This window comes from Cylas formicarius, unplaced genomic scaffold, assembly GCF_029955315.1.
Source record: "Cylas formicarius isolate icCylForm1 unplaced genomic scaffold, icCylForm1.1 PGA_scaffold_1__22_contigs__length_36826433, whole genome shotgun sequence".
NCBI classification, from domain to species: domain Eukaryota; kingdom Metazoa; phylum Arthropoda; class Insecta; order Coleoptera; family Brentidae; genus Cylas; species Cylas formicarius.
The window spans coordinates 25623313-25638747 of NW_026844264.1; the positions used below are offsets into that span (position 1 = coordinate 25623313).

A 15435-nucleotide genomic window follows, 5' to 3' on the forward strand; every position below is an offset into this window, starting at 1 on the left:
ATTTCATTAAGATCACTTACAAATGTTTGTCATATATGGAAGCTCCACGAAAATGAAACTGTATGAAATTATCCTCTTCAATGGAATGACTGATACAAAGTAACATTTTTTTCTTTCAATATTGTTTCCCATTGATTTTATGATTAGGGTTGACCCTATTTTTATTTTAATTTGTTGATTGATTATTACATTCACCATTTTTTCTTTTTTTCATTATCTTTACTATATTTCATGAAAATCAGAGAAACTCGGCATGTCCAGTTTCCGTCATTGTACTATTAAATTACTGTTAATTTCCGTGCAACGATAGAAATGCGGGTTTACAACCTATCTCAAAGCGCGACATGCAGAGAAAGTCATCGCTGTACCGAGTGTCCGAGCTAACGCCACAAATTGGTAATCCGCAACCGTACGCAACACTCATTTATCATTTGAAGAGGAATCTTCTCTTCGGCGCAGTCGAGGTTTTTGAGTCTAAAAATCAAACGACTTAGTGTATAATAATGTTATCGAAGATAGTGACTATCACTGGTGTGCTTTTATTGGCGGATTGCCTCGAAATGGACGCCGATCATCCACGTAAGTTTCTCGCTTAATGTATGTCGTGAAAAAGGCCAAATGGATACTGGTGTCGATTAAACTGATAAATTCTATTACATGGGGTGGTTATATAAGATGAATGAAAGTTGTCAGACAAACAGAATACTAACCAGCCATAACTAGATACGAATGGATCATATAGAAACAACTTCCTACTTGTATGAAAGTTCTATCACTACATCCCCGTTGTAATGTTGAGGATCTAGAAATTTTTGTGATATTGGGAAAAAAACTAATATGGCACTTCTATTTTTTTCTCATTAAGGTGCGAAAAATGGCCAAAAATTTAAGTGGTTTTTTTTTACTATTTTGCTTCTCTACTAAACTAGCACTCAGTTTAATGAGAAATGTAAAATTAATTTCTTTTAACTACAGTAAAAGTGACAAATTTTCTAGGCAATTCTAATGTGTAGTTAAAAATACCAGTACTTGGATTGTCGCGTGTCTTATAAATAAATAAAGGGGATTTCTATTGTTAATAACTATTTCGGGTCAATAGAGTTTTCCAAAAATCGTCGACGATTTAAGCAGTTTAGAAGCGGAACGACCTCGTCCCTGTTAGGAAGTGCGAACGCCAATTTGCTTTTTTCTCTCTTGTTCACATGAAATTAACAATCTGTTATGAAATTTTAACGAACAGCCATTCACCTGCAACATTTAAGTGCAGTTTATTCAGCGGCGTTTTAAATTGCGTTGTTACAATTCCAACACACTCAAGGCAAGACTAATGTGATAAAAGAATTGAAGCTTTCGTTGCAGAAATATGCTTTAATTTTTTTTTTATTTAAGAACTTTTAGTATTATTTTTGGATAACAAAAAAATATTACAAATCGGCTTTTTTATATCTTATGTATTTTTTGAATCTGTCACTCTTTCCTATACATATCGATACATTGTATATGTAATTATGTAGAAGAAGAAGACATTAATATGTCGAGTGGTTGACGAAAACAGTTTGGAGGTCCAAGATAATTGTTGGTAAACATTTTGAAAACGCACCACTCAAAATTATCATAATTAACACAGGCTAACAAAGCTGTAACATTTGGAAAATAGAGAATTTAAAAAATATATATAACAGTATTATTAGCAGTTGTAAAATTTGCATATATTAATTTTTTACTTCCTGAAATACCATAATTTTTGGATTTTGACGATAGGGAGAAGGTTTTATTTATTATAGAGTGTGTGAATGGTACATGTTTTTATGTTGAGGTGGGGAAAATAATCACCTGGACCTATATGAAGAAAAGTCTATTTTTTGGGTAAAATTACACTTACACCTGGAGAAATTCTGTTTTTTGAGGTTCTTTTAGAGATTTTGAGTGTGTAACGAATCATCAGTTAGAGATAGATTTGCTAGGACATATAAAAAAATGCAAAGAAAATTGGTATTGTCTTTTTTTTAACTTCAACAAGTAATTCATTCTGCATTGTTACGTTCCCCGAAAGATTGAATACGCTTTCACCTTCACCTGCATTTCGTGAAACCTCTCGTTTATCTCCTTGTGCGAAAGTTGCTAATTAGTAGTACATTCACCTTATTTTGTTTATGTCTTATATAGTTACGCAATTAAAATTGCGTATAAAGTATCCCCATTAAAAAAATACTTTTCATCAGACACTGTTCAAGTCTCAATTTAATGTAAACCAAATTACTCTAAGAACAAAAAAAATGAAATAAACAAAATTAAATAAATTAATTATTAATTAATTAAATCGTTAAATGTAGTTTTCGATAAAGAGAGAAGTCGCAGGACAAAGGAGAAAGCAGAGTGGCTTTCCGATACAGAAATTATGGAGTTCCAAGAAGATACTTTTTATGCCGGTTTTTAAAAGTTTTGGTTGATATTGTTAAATCGAAAACACTTAAATTGTTTATTGTGTGTGCAATGCGATAAGACAAATTTTTAATTTTTTTTTCTTAGATTCAATTCATGAACATCTGTACGAAAAGTGCTTTTGTTAAAAAGATATTCAGGAGATTTATACTTAATTAATTTAAAATAGAATGTAGCACGGTGCAACCTAAACTTTGTTAGGGTACTTTCTCGAGACATGGATAAACAAAAGATGAATTTTTATAGCCCCCTACGTAAAGCAGTGTTACCAAGGTGATCCCAAAGTCATAGAATGCTTCAAAAGCGCATTAGAGCATTTAAGACCATATTTGGCCGCGGGTATAACCGAAGTGGAGCTGCCTTCCGTGGAACCTTTCCTAATGGACGAGTTGACTTTATCCTTGACGGGCGGACCAAATGGATATCGGATATCTTTGAAGGAAATGAACATATTTGGAGCTAGCAACTTTACCATGTCTCGCCTAAAGTGAGTAGGTGAGTGAAACTAGTTGGCAACGAGCTAACCTTTATTATTTCAGACTCAGTGAAAATGATAGGCCTTTTGAAACAACGATAAAAATCCCTTCATTAAAAATCAACGCCCGATATCAAAGTAGTGGCGTGCTAATAATCTTACCTGCCAGTGGCAATGGGACATTTGTTGGGCAATTTGGTAAGTAACCAAACTCACTGAGATAGTTGACGAGACTTTTATGTTGAAAAGTGCTCCTAAAACTGGTGACAGATGGCTTTTAATACAACCTCTTAAGTACGCCCACTTGAATTAGAGATTTATCTATATTCTTGATAAAATGGTGGATGCCTTCTCTATTGATAAATTCGTATCTTTATTTGAAAGCTATAGATTTGTAAATTTTTCTTTGATATTTTTATTGTTTAAAATTAATTTTTTAGACGATTTGGTGGCCATGATCAAAGGTCGGGCCAGTTTCAATGACAAAAATGGTAAAAAATACCTACATATCGATTCTTTGAATTTGGATCTAACAGTTCAAAAAATGAGGATGATGGTGAAAAATGTTTACAGGAATAATAGGATTTTAAGTGAGTATTTTGAATATTACAATTTACATTGCAATGTGATACATACTATGTTGTATCGGTGTATCGGCAGCACTGAGTGTAAACGAGAATTTACACTATCAGCAAATATTTAATTTAAATGTAATGCCTATTAACTTAACATTAGGTATTTTGATATTTCAGCGGAAGCTATTAACCTGTTCCTGAGAGAAAACGGGCAGGAAGTTTTTAAGATTATGTTGCCTCAACTCAAGAAAAAACTGGCCACATTATTCATGAGTATATCGAACAAGCTGCTCACGAATGTACCTTTGGAAGTCTTTTACGTACCTGTATCCAAACAAGGACTCAGCGCCTAGCTGAACGCTGTGAGACAAGTCGTCTAAAAATTGTGATTGTAAACATCTAATATAAGTGTTATTTATTAAGTTGAGTTGGTTAAGGACAAGTGTTTCAATTTTCTGTTTTTAAGGGAAATGTAATTTTCTATGGCGTTTTGCTTAATTGTCTATAGACATAATTTCACATTAAAATTCAATTATTGGAATGTATAAATAAGCTTACCACCACTGTAAAACATTGGTGTATAAAACACGAAAACAATGTCTTTTTTACGTAATTTTGGTTTAGCCAATCACTGCTTCAAGGTGACACTCTAATTTATTTACCTGCGAATGTAAAAAAAATCAAATATTTTTTATTAAGGGTAAATATTAAGGAAAATATTTGCGAATGGAATATTTTTAAAAACGTTTCCGTTCAAAAATGTTTTCCCTTAAAAATGGAATCATGTTTTATTTGAAATATTTTTGCACCTACTGACGTAAGGAATCGATTTATATTTTTTAGTTTAAAACAAAAACACTATTTGTTATTGTAATTAATAATGCTGATTCTTAGATTGGCACTTGTCCAAATATCCTTATAAAAATTAATGGTTTCGCAAGAAAATTTAGACGCTTGTGTATACAACTAAAATTCGCTGGTGGAATATTAATGTTTTCGGCGCATCACCTTGTGTTGGTTATCACTGTGAGGTTTCGGAACTACAGGGGACAATTTCACGCACATTTTGTTGACGACGTTTGACCATATAACACACGATTTCATTCCGATTTTCGTTTTTGATCAAATACAGTCATGAATTTCACACGAATCATATTGTGTATCCTAATGGCGGTAGTGAGAATGAATGGTTTGGTGGCAATAGCAAAAAAATTTCGTAAGTTTAATTTGATATTCCATTTAATTGTATGAAAAATGGTCTAAGAAAATCGCCATCCATTTTTAGCTTATGACGAAAATACAGAAATATGACAGTTCTTCTTCCTTGTGCAACTTATTAACAGGTTATTAAGAATAATTATTAGATTTCTATTTTATTATTTTTAATATTACCGAATGCAACGTTTTTCAATTTCGTCGATAGTGTGTTTTCTATGTATGCGTAATTAAAGGCGATCTCCCTATATGCTGGATAAACAATGAGATTACTTTCACCCATAAATGAACCTCATTTTCATTTTTTTTATCATTTAGCTTAGGCATAATTAAATTTGATTGCGAAATATGTGGATTTTGACGACACATATCACATGTTCAATTTAGTTCAGAATCAAAGTTGATTTTTCAAAAAATTCAGGATTATACTGTCGTTATAACCACTATAATCACCATTATCACTTAAATTCGGAAATTTACACAACAGAAAAATACTTTTTTAACTTTTATTTGAACTACCTAAAAAGGAATGCTGGCTAATTACTTAGGCAAATCCTAGATTGACATTCTGGCCGTTTGATGGCGTAATTTGAATTTCAAGTATTCACAACATTGCGCATTAATTGATTTATTTTCAAACAAAATTTTTGAAATGTGTTTTGTCAGCGTAGAGAAATATTGAAAAGTTTTAATAAAAAAACTAATCATCCACATACAATGGATGAAAATGTAAGTTAGTATATGGCAACGCAAAATGCAGGATAAGGATTTTAAGTTCCAACTTGTGAGGAAAATTAACTTTTTTTCCTCATAAACGAAAGTTTTAAATTTCTCTTAAGTTCCTCAAATATATCGATTGAACTGTCTTCATCGGCTTGTCTCCACTTGCCGGTATTTTTCTGACCCATTATTTTGACCCAAAACGCCGACGCATGTTGCACTTATTGGTAGGTAAAAAAAGCCATTTTTAAAAATCTCTGCACAGAATTTTCCTGAATAATAAAAAATATCCTAATAGAAAATACGAAGCGATCGTTACAACCAAAACTTCAAAATACCACCTACAGCGATTGAATCAACAAAATATGCATATCACGCACGGACACTGTCATTGAGCCATTAAAATTTCATTATTATTAAGACCGTATTCGGATTTCTCAATAGCCCACTCGCGACATTTCTGTAGCATTGATTAGCCTGAAATAGCAAGTAAATTGCTGCACAGGGAGGCGATAAATAGAAACTAATGGTGCAATTTTCAAACATCAACCTCCGTGTTTCCTGCCCAATTGTAAACAGCGACATTTGCCTCTATCAATATTCTAAACAGCTCCTGCAAAACAATCTTGCAGCTTCCTACATCGAAAAGTGTCACCAAAACGACACCGACTTCAACAAATGCCTTCTGAAAGCCGTCCAAACTTTAAAACCGCACCTGCAGGATGGCATCCCCGAATTCAGATTGCCCAAGATGAACCCCCTGATTTTACCCGAGGTGGGTCTGGATGCAGGGGGTGGTTTTCAAGCGAAATTCGTCAACGTGGAAATCTATGATGCTGACAAGTTCACGATCAAAGATTTCGACATAGATCTTGACACGAACAAAATCAAATTCGATATGGGGTTCGACCACATCAGGATTAAAGCGCAGTATTCTATCGTTGGGAAAGTGTTATTTTTTAATCTCGATGGATCGGGACCTGCTGACGGAAATATTAGTAAGTATTTCTAAAATTTTTTTCCTCAAAATTCCCAATACTACATTTTTCTCGCAGTGATTTTTCTGTGGCGATTAAGTTTGCTTAAAATTTATCTACCAGAATTATAAACACAGTGTTTTTATAGACAATTTTGAAGATCACCAGCGTCCAAAATAATGATTAATATTTAATTCAATTTGCTTGCTTGGGTTTGGTCTGTCAAAAAATATTGGATAAAAATAACTTTAAAACAGAAGCAAGGAGAATACGAACTGTATTTTGTGATTATAAAAAAAATAATTTGCACTGATTGGCAATTAATTCGTATATTAACTTGTATTAAATTATTATATTAAATTAACCAGCAATTGAATTGATCGATAGATTTTTATTACATAATTTACTAAATTTACACGGTCATGCATAAAGAGCAAAGTAAATGCAAACTTTGCGAATTCAGTAATTAATAAACGGGGAGGTGATATGCAGCTCTCCAAATGATTTCTACATCGAACTTCTTAAAACAGTTTCTTTTCTGATAAATTGGTTAATGCTTTCGCGGCCCGTTGATAAGCTATTATCTTCATTCGGGTTTAAAGGCCGTCGTCTACGTCTACGTCTACGTCTACGTCCAACATCGGAGATGGAAGGACCTCTGAAGAAGCTCGCCACTCGTGCTAGCGAAACGTTAGGAAGTAATTCCAATCGACGACGGCCTTTAAACCCGAATGAAGATAATAGCTTAGTTTCTTTTCTTTTGAAGTTTCAAAGATCATAGCAAAAAATTTGAGATAACTACGAATTTATTATCAATACAAAATGTGAAATGTGAAATTTACTGTTAGCTATTTTAAATTGAAAATTAGAAACTGCACTGGTTGGAAATCTGCTTCTTTGAATAGGTGGAATATAGGACCATCAATAAAGTGTTGTATATTGCAATTATTTGAAAAGGTGGTATTATAAAAGAGTGGTATTTCGAGAAATATCCACCCGGTTACATCAATCTGAGGTTGTATCTAAGATTGAATGCTTCGCATATGCCATTTTTGGTTTCACTTTCACCTCCCAATATTTTGTACGAAGCTTTTCATACATTCTGTATAAAATACCATTTCGTCGGCACCATAAGACGTCATTTTATTTGTCAGGAATTAAAAACCAAATTACACGTTGCAATATAACTTACTTCCTTTATTTATGTTCACAATTTAGTATTCTTATTATTATTATTAATATTACTATTATTATTATATTAATATTTATAGCGGACGTAAAAGTCATGGCAACGATGTTGGGCCGTAGACAGTTCAAACAAGGCAAGCAGTACTTGGTGTTTCCCGAATTGGATATAGAAAGTATCGATTTCGGGCAGCCCAATTTCCACTTCTACAATCTGTTCAAGAACAACCCAGAGCTGACTGAACAGACTAATAAAATCCTCAACGCCAACATGGATCAGTTACTGGAAGACCTGCGGCCTACGCTCGAGACCACGATCGGAAAAACTGTTTTGGAGTTCGTCAGTAGGGTTTTCAATAGATTTTCTGTCGATGAACTGTTTCCGAAATAATGTAGGCTGAGTAATTTTAGAGAAAAATGCAGTTGAAAGACTTGGTTAATTTAATACAACGCCCCTCTAAATACCTCAACGGATAGAGACATCAAAAGTTCAGAAAAGTTTTTAGTAGACATTTTGATACAGTCAAAACAAATCAATAGGTGATAACGAATGCTATTTATTTCTATTTTGGAACTTAATTCGCTTATTTACATATACACAAATAATATTAATTATAGAGAATTATTTGTTCTCGTTTTCTTAGTTTGTTAGTATTAAAAGGCCGGCAGGATAATTTTCTTTACAATATTTTTAAAAAAATTTTGATGTCTATGAAATTAATTTAAATAAAGAAAATATTTGCCTTGGATATTGTTGACATTTATCGATTGGGCCTGAAGGTTCATTAGCATTTTTTTTTCAGTTAAATTATTTTTTACCCAATAGTAATAATACTGCCAAAAACTGTTGGTCCGGGATATTGAAAGCCAATGAGCTATTGTAGTGTTTCCTGTAGCTTAGTTTATTATACATTAAATATATGTTCCTACGTTGTCAATTCATACACGCTAGTTTTGGTTACGAATAAAAGTATTTTGTGTCTGTATATTTATTGATAAATTTACTTTCCAAACTTTTGTGGAATCTCTGAATAGTGCTTGTTTGTGGTATTTAAAAAAAAGTTTATCCAGCACAGCAATCATGCGTTGTTCAGTCCTGTTGCGTGTATTTTAATATATTTTAATCAGAAAGGAGTTTTTTTGTAAGCAAATAGTATCGAAATATTAAAAAAATTACCATTAACGGGGTGCAATAGATTTTTCTAAATAAATATATAATTTTTGTTTTTTAAAGAGCCTAAACATTACATTTTATAAAATTAATTTTTTAACGAAAAGTAGATATCTAAAGTAAAATAAATATTTGGATGTTTTCAGACCATCTTGGAACCGTATTTTGGAACAAAATTTCTTTAATTAATTTTCATTTTTAAAAACGAGGGTAAATCCAGTGTAATCTAGCAAAAAAAAAACCTTAGTAAGTTTTTGTCTTTTTTTTTCGCAAGGAGCCAGAATCGAGCAGCAAACGCAAATTTACAAAATAAGTGTTCTCATTACTTCCAAGTCAAATACTATATAATTTTTCCATCTGATTTTACTATATAGAGTATAGTTTCTTGTTTTCACTTTATCTGATTCACAAATACTCTGTGCAATACGAATACTATCTGTCCAGATATATTACTTTGGATACAAGTTATCGTAAGGGATATTCACAAACAACGATTTGAACAGAATATCTTCCAAAATACTGGTCAACGTTTGCTCTACCACAGGTTTAAGTTCCGCAAAAAGTTCGTCCACGTTGTCATTGATGGCTTTATTCGTCACATCATCTGAAATTGGTGTATTAGTCCCGAATATGACGTTGTGTTCGTTTCACCTACTTAATTGGGCGTTACCGCCAAACAAACCATCCAACTTAACCCTGGGACCACTGACATTGATGGTGCTGTTGGTAAAATCGGGGGTCAAGTAATCTAAGCCGTTTCTTTTCAGCAGCTTCACCTTTTGGTAGACGAAAGCTTCGCAGGAATCTAAAATAATAAACCATGTATCTGCTTTAGAAAGTTTGCTTTTACCTTTGCACCTATTTTAGCGGTGAACCTGCCTTTTCCCTCAATCGGAGCGATCAGAACTCTTCCGGTTACAGTGTAGTCACCTTCTAGGTTTAATCCCGGAATGGTGGCCTCGCAGAAGAATTGGAAACCCGGTATATCGTAACTGCAACGTAAATCTCGCGAACATACAGGATGTCCGATAAGTATTTATTAATCTCTTGGTGAGTTTGCTACAGTTAACTTTTTTGTTGCTGCTGCACTCGAGGAGCAAGAGGCATCTCGTTCTGGGTTTGAAATTTGAAATATAAACAATGATTCAACCTGAGTGTCGTACTAAGTAATAATAATATTTTTTTTTAAATCAAACCGAGAACAAAGTTTCCTTCTGTAAGAAAAGCATTACAAGAAAAATTGAAATGGTTTAAGCTCCCATGAGATTAATAGTTACTTAAAGACGCTCAGTATTATGAGTGAACTAACTCGAATTTAGTGAACTTGTAATTCGACAATCCGTAAGCGAGGACGTTAGTTAAAACGGCTTTGAAATTCAACGATCTCGTCCCTTGTGCCAATTCTATTTTAGGGATCTGAAAAGGTTCGAAAGGAGGGATTTTGAGCGAGGGAACTCCTTCCGCCAAGAACGGTTTAACTTTTTCGGTAGCGTCCACTAGACATTGATTGATATTAGGGTCGGTTCGTTTACAGACGGGGAAGTTTGATGCTAAAAAACGAGAAAAGAATATTAAAATTTAAACATTAATTTCGCTACACTCATATCCATAGTTTTATTAAATTTTTTGTATATTGGAGGGGTGTAGAATATTCAAGGTCTTCTAGTACAAAGTGCCTCGATTGGAATCTAATCAAATGAGCCAGAAAGGACGGTTTTACGTCGAAATCTGCGGTTTTATTAACGTTTTCGTTATAATAAAGGCCGAAGATGCCGATCTTGACTAGTATTTCAACGATGGTGACATGAAAAGGTAACTGTTTGCATCAAAAAATGATAGTTTAAGCTGATATCTGGAGTTTTGATGCGGTTTTAGATACGATATTTGTCGGAAGGGCAGATTTTAACTGGAATCTGGTTGAAATCAATAAGAAAAATCTACTATCAATCCAAGAATGTGGGTTTTTAACTAGCTATCTGCAGCTTTAATGTCAATATCGTTCAAAATCGGCGTCTTCGGCATTTATTGCAACAAAGACGTTAATAAACGAGCAGATGTCAGAATTTGGTTTTTCGCGTCTTATTGAACCGAAATGTACCTTAAAAATGTAGATATGATTTTGAAATCCCCGTTTCTGGTACAAATAACAAATATAAATAAACTTACCGTACTGAAATCTACATTAAAGCTGCAGAAAAATACTTTAGAAAATAACTTTCTTGGGTTGATAGTAGGTTTTTCTTATTCACTTTTTCTTATTGTACCGAAATCTACCTTAAAAATGTAGATAATTTGTTTTCCCTCTTGATTTCGAGCAGATCCTAGTTAAAAACAACATTTTAACTGAAATCTAATCGAAATCGGCAACTATTTGACCCAGCAAGGGCGGTTTTCCGTGGATATCTGCAGGTTTACTAACGTTTTCGTTACAAAAAAAGCCGAAGAAGACGATTTTGATTGGATTTTGTTTGAAATGAACAAGAAAAACCTACCTTCAATCCAAGAAAGTGGGTTTATAAACAGATTTATTGTAGATTTCAGTCCGGTAAGTTATGAAAATGCTATTTTTGACTATGATCTGCTTGAAATCAAGAGGGAAAACTAATTATTTATCACAAAAATAGGTGCATTAAGTTCATATCTGCTGCTCACAGAAAAGTAGGATTTTTTTCTGTTTTTTTTTGCGACATATAATAATATAAAATTATTTTAATATCGATATTTAAATTTTGCCTCCAATTCAAATAGGTCACACTATATAGTCATATTTCCACATTTTTTACTAGTATGATATGGACTATAGGAAGTTGTTTCCATTTCATCGTCTATTGAAATACCCAGCGCATTGGACCTAGCCTGTATTTTCCAAGAGTTTCTTCAATGCAATTTTATGAATATTAAGTAATTTTAAGTAATGTACTATTTACTGATTTTTTGTGGAATATTGAGGTCTTTTAGCACCAAGACTACGAAACTTTGCATTTATTTGTTGACTGCTTAATCTTATTTTTTTTTTTAATAATCAACAAGAAACGCATCGTCCACAAAAGTTCTGAAAACAATATTGGTTCTTTCGGCTTTTTATTATTGGCTACTTGGTTCAATTCCAAATTACCAGGAGCCAATATGCCTCACTAGTGCCCAGTTATATCAGTTTGTTAATTTAGTGAAATCCCTAAATACAATGTAGGGTCAAATTTGAACTACAATGATTCACTGATCCTGTTCAGACCTAAATTATATTACGTGTATTAATTTACTCAAAAAATTTCTTCAAACAATTCATTAAAAAAAAGTTCAAAATGGTAGGCACCGAAAACTGACTTTTAAAGTCACCGTAGGTCTAGTAGTCTAGTTATTTGATAGCACTGTCACAAGGTTGTATGATTTGAAGATGGAGTTGATTTGATCCAAAGAAGATCAATAAGTGTGTATTTTGTAATGGCTATCAAAATTGTTAATGATTTTCAATTTTGAAGTGAGCAGCCTTCGTATATGTCTTGAATTGATAATAATCGAAAAATCGGGTTAGGACAAATGGCCCAGGTTTCTTTGTCATTATGGTTGTTTTGAAGCTAAAATGGCATACTGAATAAAACTAATAAATAAATTAAGTCTTGTACAATTTTTACTTAAATAAATACGGGTGGTAGTTCATGGACGACCGGAAAATGGTGAGCAAACAAATAAAGTTAAAAGGTGTAATTAAAACACTTACCGCCTTGACCGAGCTTGTAATTATTAATTAATAGTTGTCAAAGGCTACAAGCAAATCTAATAACAGAATTGTTAATTACGGTTTAATGATAGGAAAATTCGAACTAAGAAAGTTTTTCCAAACGGTCGTCGGTTCTTAATTTTTTTGTTAATTTCGAGAGTAAAAAAGGTAATTCTGGAAAAATCAAATTGTTTTTTTGTTAACATCGCACGCTAAATCTGTTCATTGCAGTAAAATGCATAAAAAGGAATAATTGTCATCCTCATTCCCTCAATCACGCGCGTAAAAAAGGAAGTATCGACGATATTGTGAATACAAAGCATGAAGGTACTATCTACTGACAATTAAATGTAAATGATTTTCACCATAAAAATAATAATTTATTTTTAATTTATGCAAATTATCTACGACTTTTCTCGAAGTTTCTTGCTGCATTTTTCATTGGTAATTTGTGAAATGTAATAAGACATAGTTTTGGAAATATACATTAGTTTATTTTAATTTTACTTATTATTATTCTTTTGTCTGTGTGATTAATTAAGTTTTTTATTTTTATTTTCATTTTTTCAATTATAATGTACATTTATAGGACTATTGTGAAGATGAGAATGTCAATAAAAACACAAGAAAATATTATGTTTACTTACGCAACGATCTGCCCTTTCCGTGACAAACACTCAACCATAACGAAGCCAAAAACAGGTTTAGTAAATGTAGGGCGAAAGTGCTGCGGAACATCGTTCCAGTGCGATATTTAAACCAATAAATGTAAACATTCGCAAGCGGCGTATGATTTTAATGTTTTTAACAGAAAACTTGTCAATGCTAAACGAGACATGGGCGTATCAGAGCGAACATAGTTATATTCGCTTCTACAAATTCTCAATACTCAATATCGTTTATACGAATCCTAAAAAACGCTTGAATGTCTCTTTTGTAGCCTATTTTAACATTAAGATCCTTTTATTATTTTGAAAAGAGAAATGAACTCAATGGACTGAAAAGTTTAGTTATTTCATAAATTTAAGTTTATTTTTACATTATAAAATCTGATCTATTAAATTAATAATCTACTAATTTTCTTGTTCTTTTATTTTTGTTTTTCTAATATTTATGTTTGGTCATCTATAGTAGCCTAGACACATTAGATTATTAATATTATTATTTAGGCTTCTTGTGTTTATTTTTTCTATTTATTAGTTTGGTTTAATTAAAAATTCTATTTCTTTTTATTTTAAAATTATCTGTATTGTGTTTTATTATTAATTTAATTATGTTAAAAGTGGAAAAAATGGAAGGAAAGGATAGGAATGGTAAGAAAAATGTTTATTATTTCTATATTTATTTTTATTTTTTCATTTATTTATTTTTGATGTTTTTATTATTATTATTTACTTAATACTAATTAAGTTAATTCGTTAATAACTTAACCCAAGTCTAGTCCGTCAACGTCTGGTATCCGTGTATGTATAGACTGGAATATTCCCAACATTTCTTGTAATCACATTCATCTGGGATTTGGCCAAGAAGACATATAGGTCATGTACTGTCAGTATATCTTTAAAGGTTTTACATTTTTTTATACCGGCCTTGGATATTGCAATACATAAGCTTCATAGAGACCTAAATGGTTTCTGAAGATGAATTTTTGCTCGGCATAATTAAAAAAAATCCAAAAGTCGGGGTATTCGTCCGCAGTCCTACTTTCTGCCTGCCTCTCTAACATTATGTTATTATACTTACTGATAATGGTTCTACCTTGTATGTAATTTGGAATAATCTTTGACAAAAATAAGGTACATTGTAGTTAAAATGGCAATATATGTTTCCGTTGTCATCTCTTTCAAACAAAATTTCGCATGACATTCACATCCTTTGCCTTTTCTTATTGGATTACGTTCTTCTTGTAGGTGAACGATTTTTAATAGATCCTCGACGAACTGCACTGACCAAAGGAATACGATAATTACATATCTTGCCTTTGCAGACCTAAACGCAAGGATATCCTGCAACGATCGATCGTATGTCTGACTCACTTTATTTTCGGAAATTTTTTCTAAAGGTCCTTGTAGAAACTGGTATATTTGAGAGATTTGATTCAAATTTATGGTAATAACAAGTTTTGTTTTACGTGTGGTCAGTCTAGTCTACGGTTATTTTCTTTTGGAAAATTTTTAGGCATGGCAGGATGTTTTGAGCTAATGACGCAAAAGTATCTCATATCAATATATCAATTTTATAAATAAATAGACTGCTGAACGAAACACGCACCTACCAAATTATACAGAACAATTAACGCTCCAAGAATGTTTTATATATCTGCCTCGAATTTTTGATTTAAATAAAAAAAATAACCTATTAGTTCTGGTTCCATTCTGATGGTTCTTCAATCAGGAATCTAATTGTAAATTGATTGATTTCTTCTTACTCGTCCGTTTAACCGACTTAACCGTTTCGTCTGAAAACATCAATGAATAAGCAAAAGAATGATTACTTTGTATTGAGTGCTGATGGGTTAGGATAAAATTAGTTTTATTCTCCTTTGTTTAAAAATTCTAAATTGAATTGTTATCACGGACGTTCAACTAAAAGACACCGCCTAATTAATTCATAAAATTCCCTTTGTATTCTCTTTGTTGTGGTCGCAGTATAGGCATTTAGGCAAGGGCGTGATGTAAGAAGTGTTGCCTAGAAATGAATGATTAATTTTGTTTAGTTACATTATAAATAACTAAATTAAACAATACATAACCGATGCTTTGAATGTTTTTTGAAAATACTAAGATAATACTAAGCACAAGTATGCAAAATAAGAAAATAAGTGCACACGTCTTCTTCCATTTGGTTATTTGCAGTTGAAATGACACTTCGGAATTCAAAACGCAAAGTTCTTCGCAAACTGCACAGTATTGATGCATTTTTGCTATCAGTCTTTGTAATTCCAAATCCAATATCCA

The 15435-nt window shown here is 32.3% G+C and overlaps 2 protein-coding genes across 2 annotated transcripts; one reads left to right on the top strand and one right to left on the bottom strand.

The window, feature by feature from the left end:
- The first annotated feature begins 382 nt into the window (after nucleotides 1–382).
- Nucleotides 383–8030, top strand: LOC132697136 (uncharacterized). Its single transcript, XM_060662428.1, has 7 exons — nucleotides 383–579; nucleotides 2689–2929; nucleotides 2982–3115; nucleotides 3358–3507; nucleotides 3670–3837; nucleotides 6060–6425; nucleotides 7676–8030. Exons 1-7 carry the CDS (start codon nucleotides 504–506, stop codon nucleotides 7978–7980), a joined length of 1440 nt encoding a protein of 479 aa, XP_060518411.1. The 5' UTR covers nucleotides 383–503; the 3' UTR covers nucleotides 7981–8030.
- A 984-nt stretch (nucleotides 8031–9014) lies between these two features.
- Nucleotides 9015–13262, bottom strand: LOC132696792 (uncharacterized). Its single transcript, XM_060661826.1, has 5 exons — nucleotides 13126–13262; nucleotides 10070–10310; nucleotides 9619–9752; nucleotides 9416–9565; nucleotides 9015–9364 (listed from the first exon to the last, which is right to left on the bottom strand). Exons 1-5 carry the CDS (start codon nucleotides 13214–13216, stop codon nucleotides 9210–9212), a joined length of 771 nt encoding a protein of 256 aa, XP_060517809.1. The 5' UTR covers nucleotides 13217–13262; the 3' UTR covers nucleotides 9015–9209.
- Nucleotides 13263–15435: the final 2173 nt, after the last annotated feature.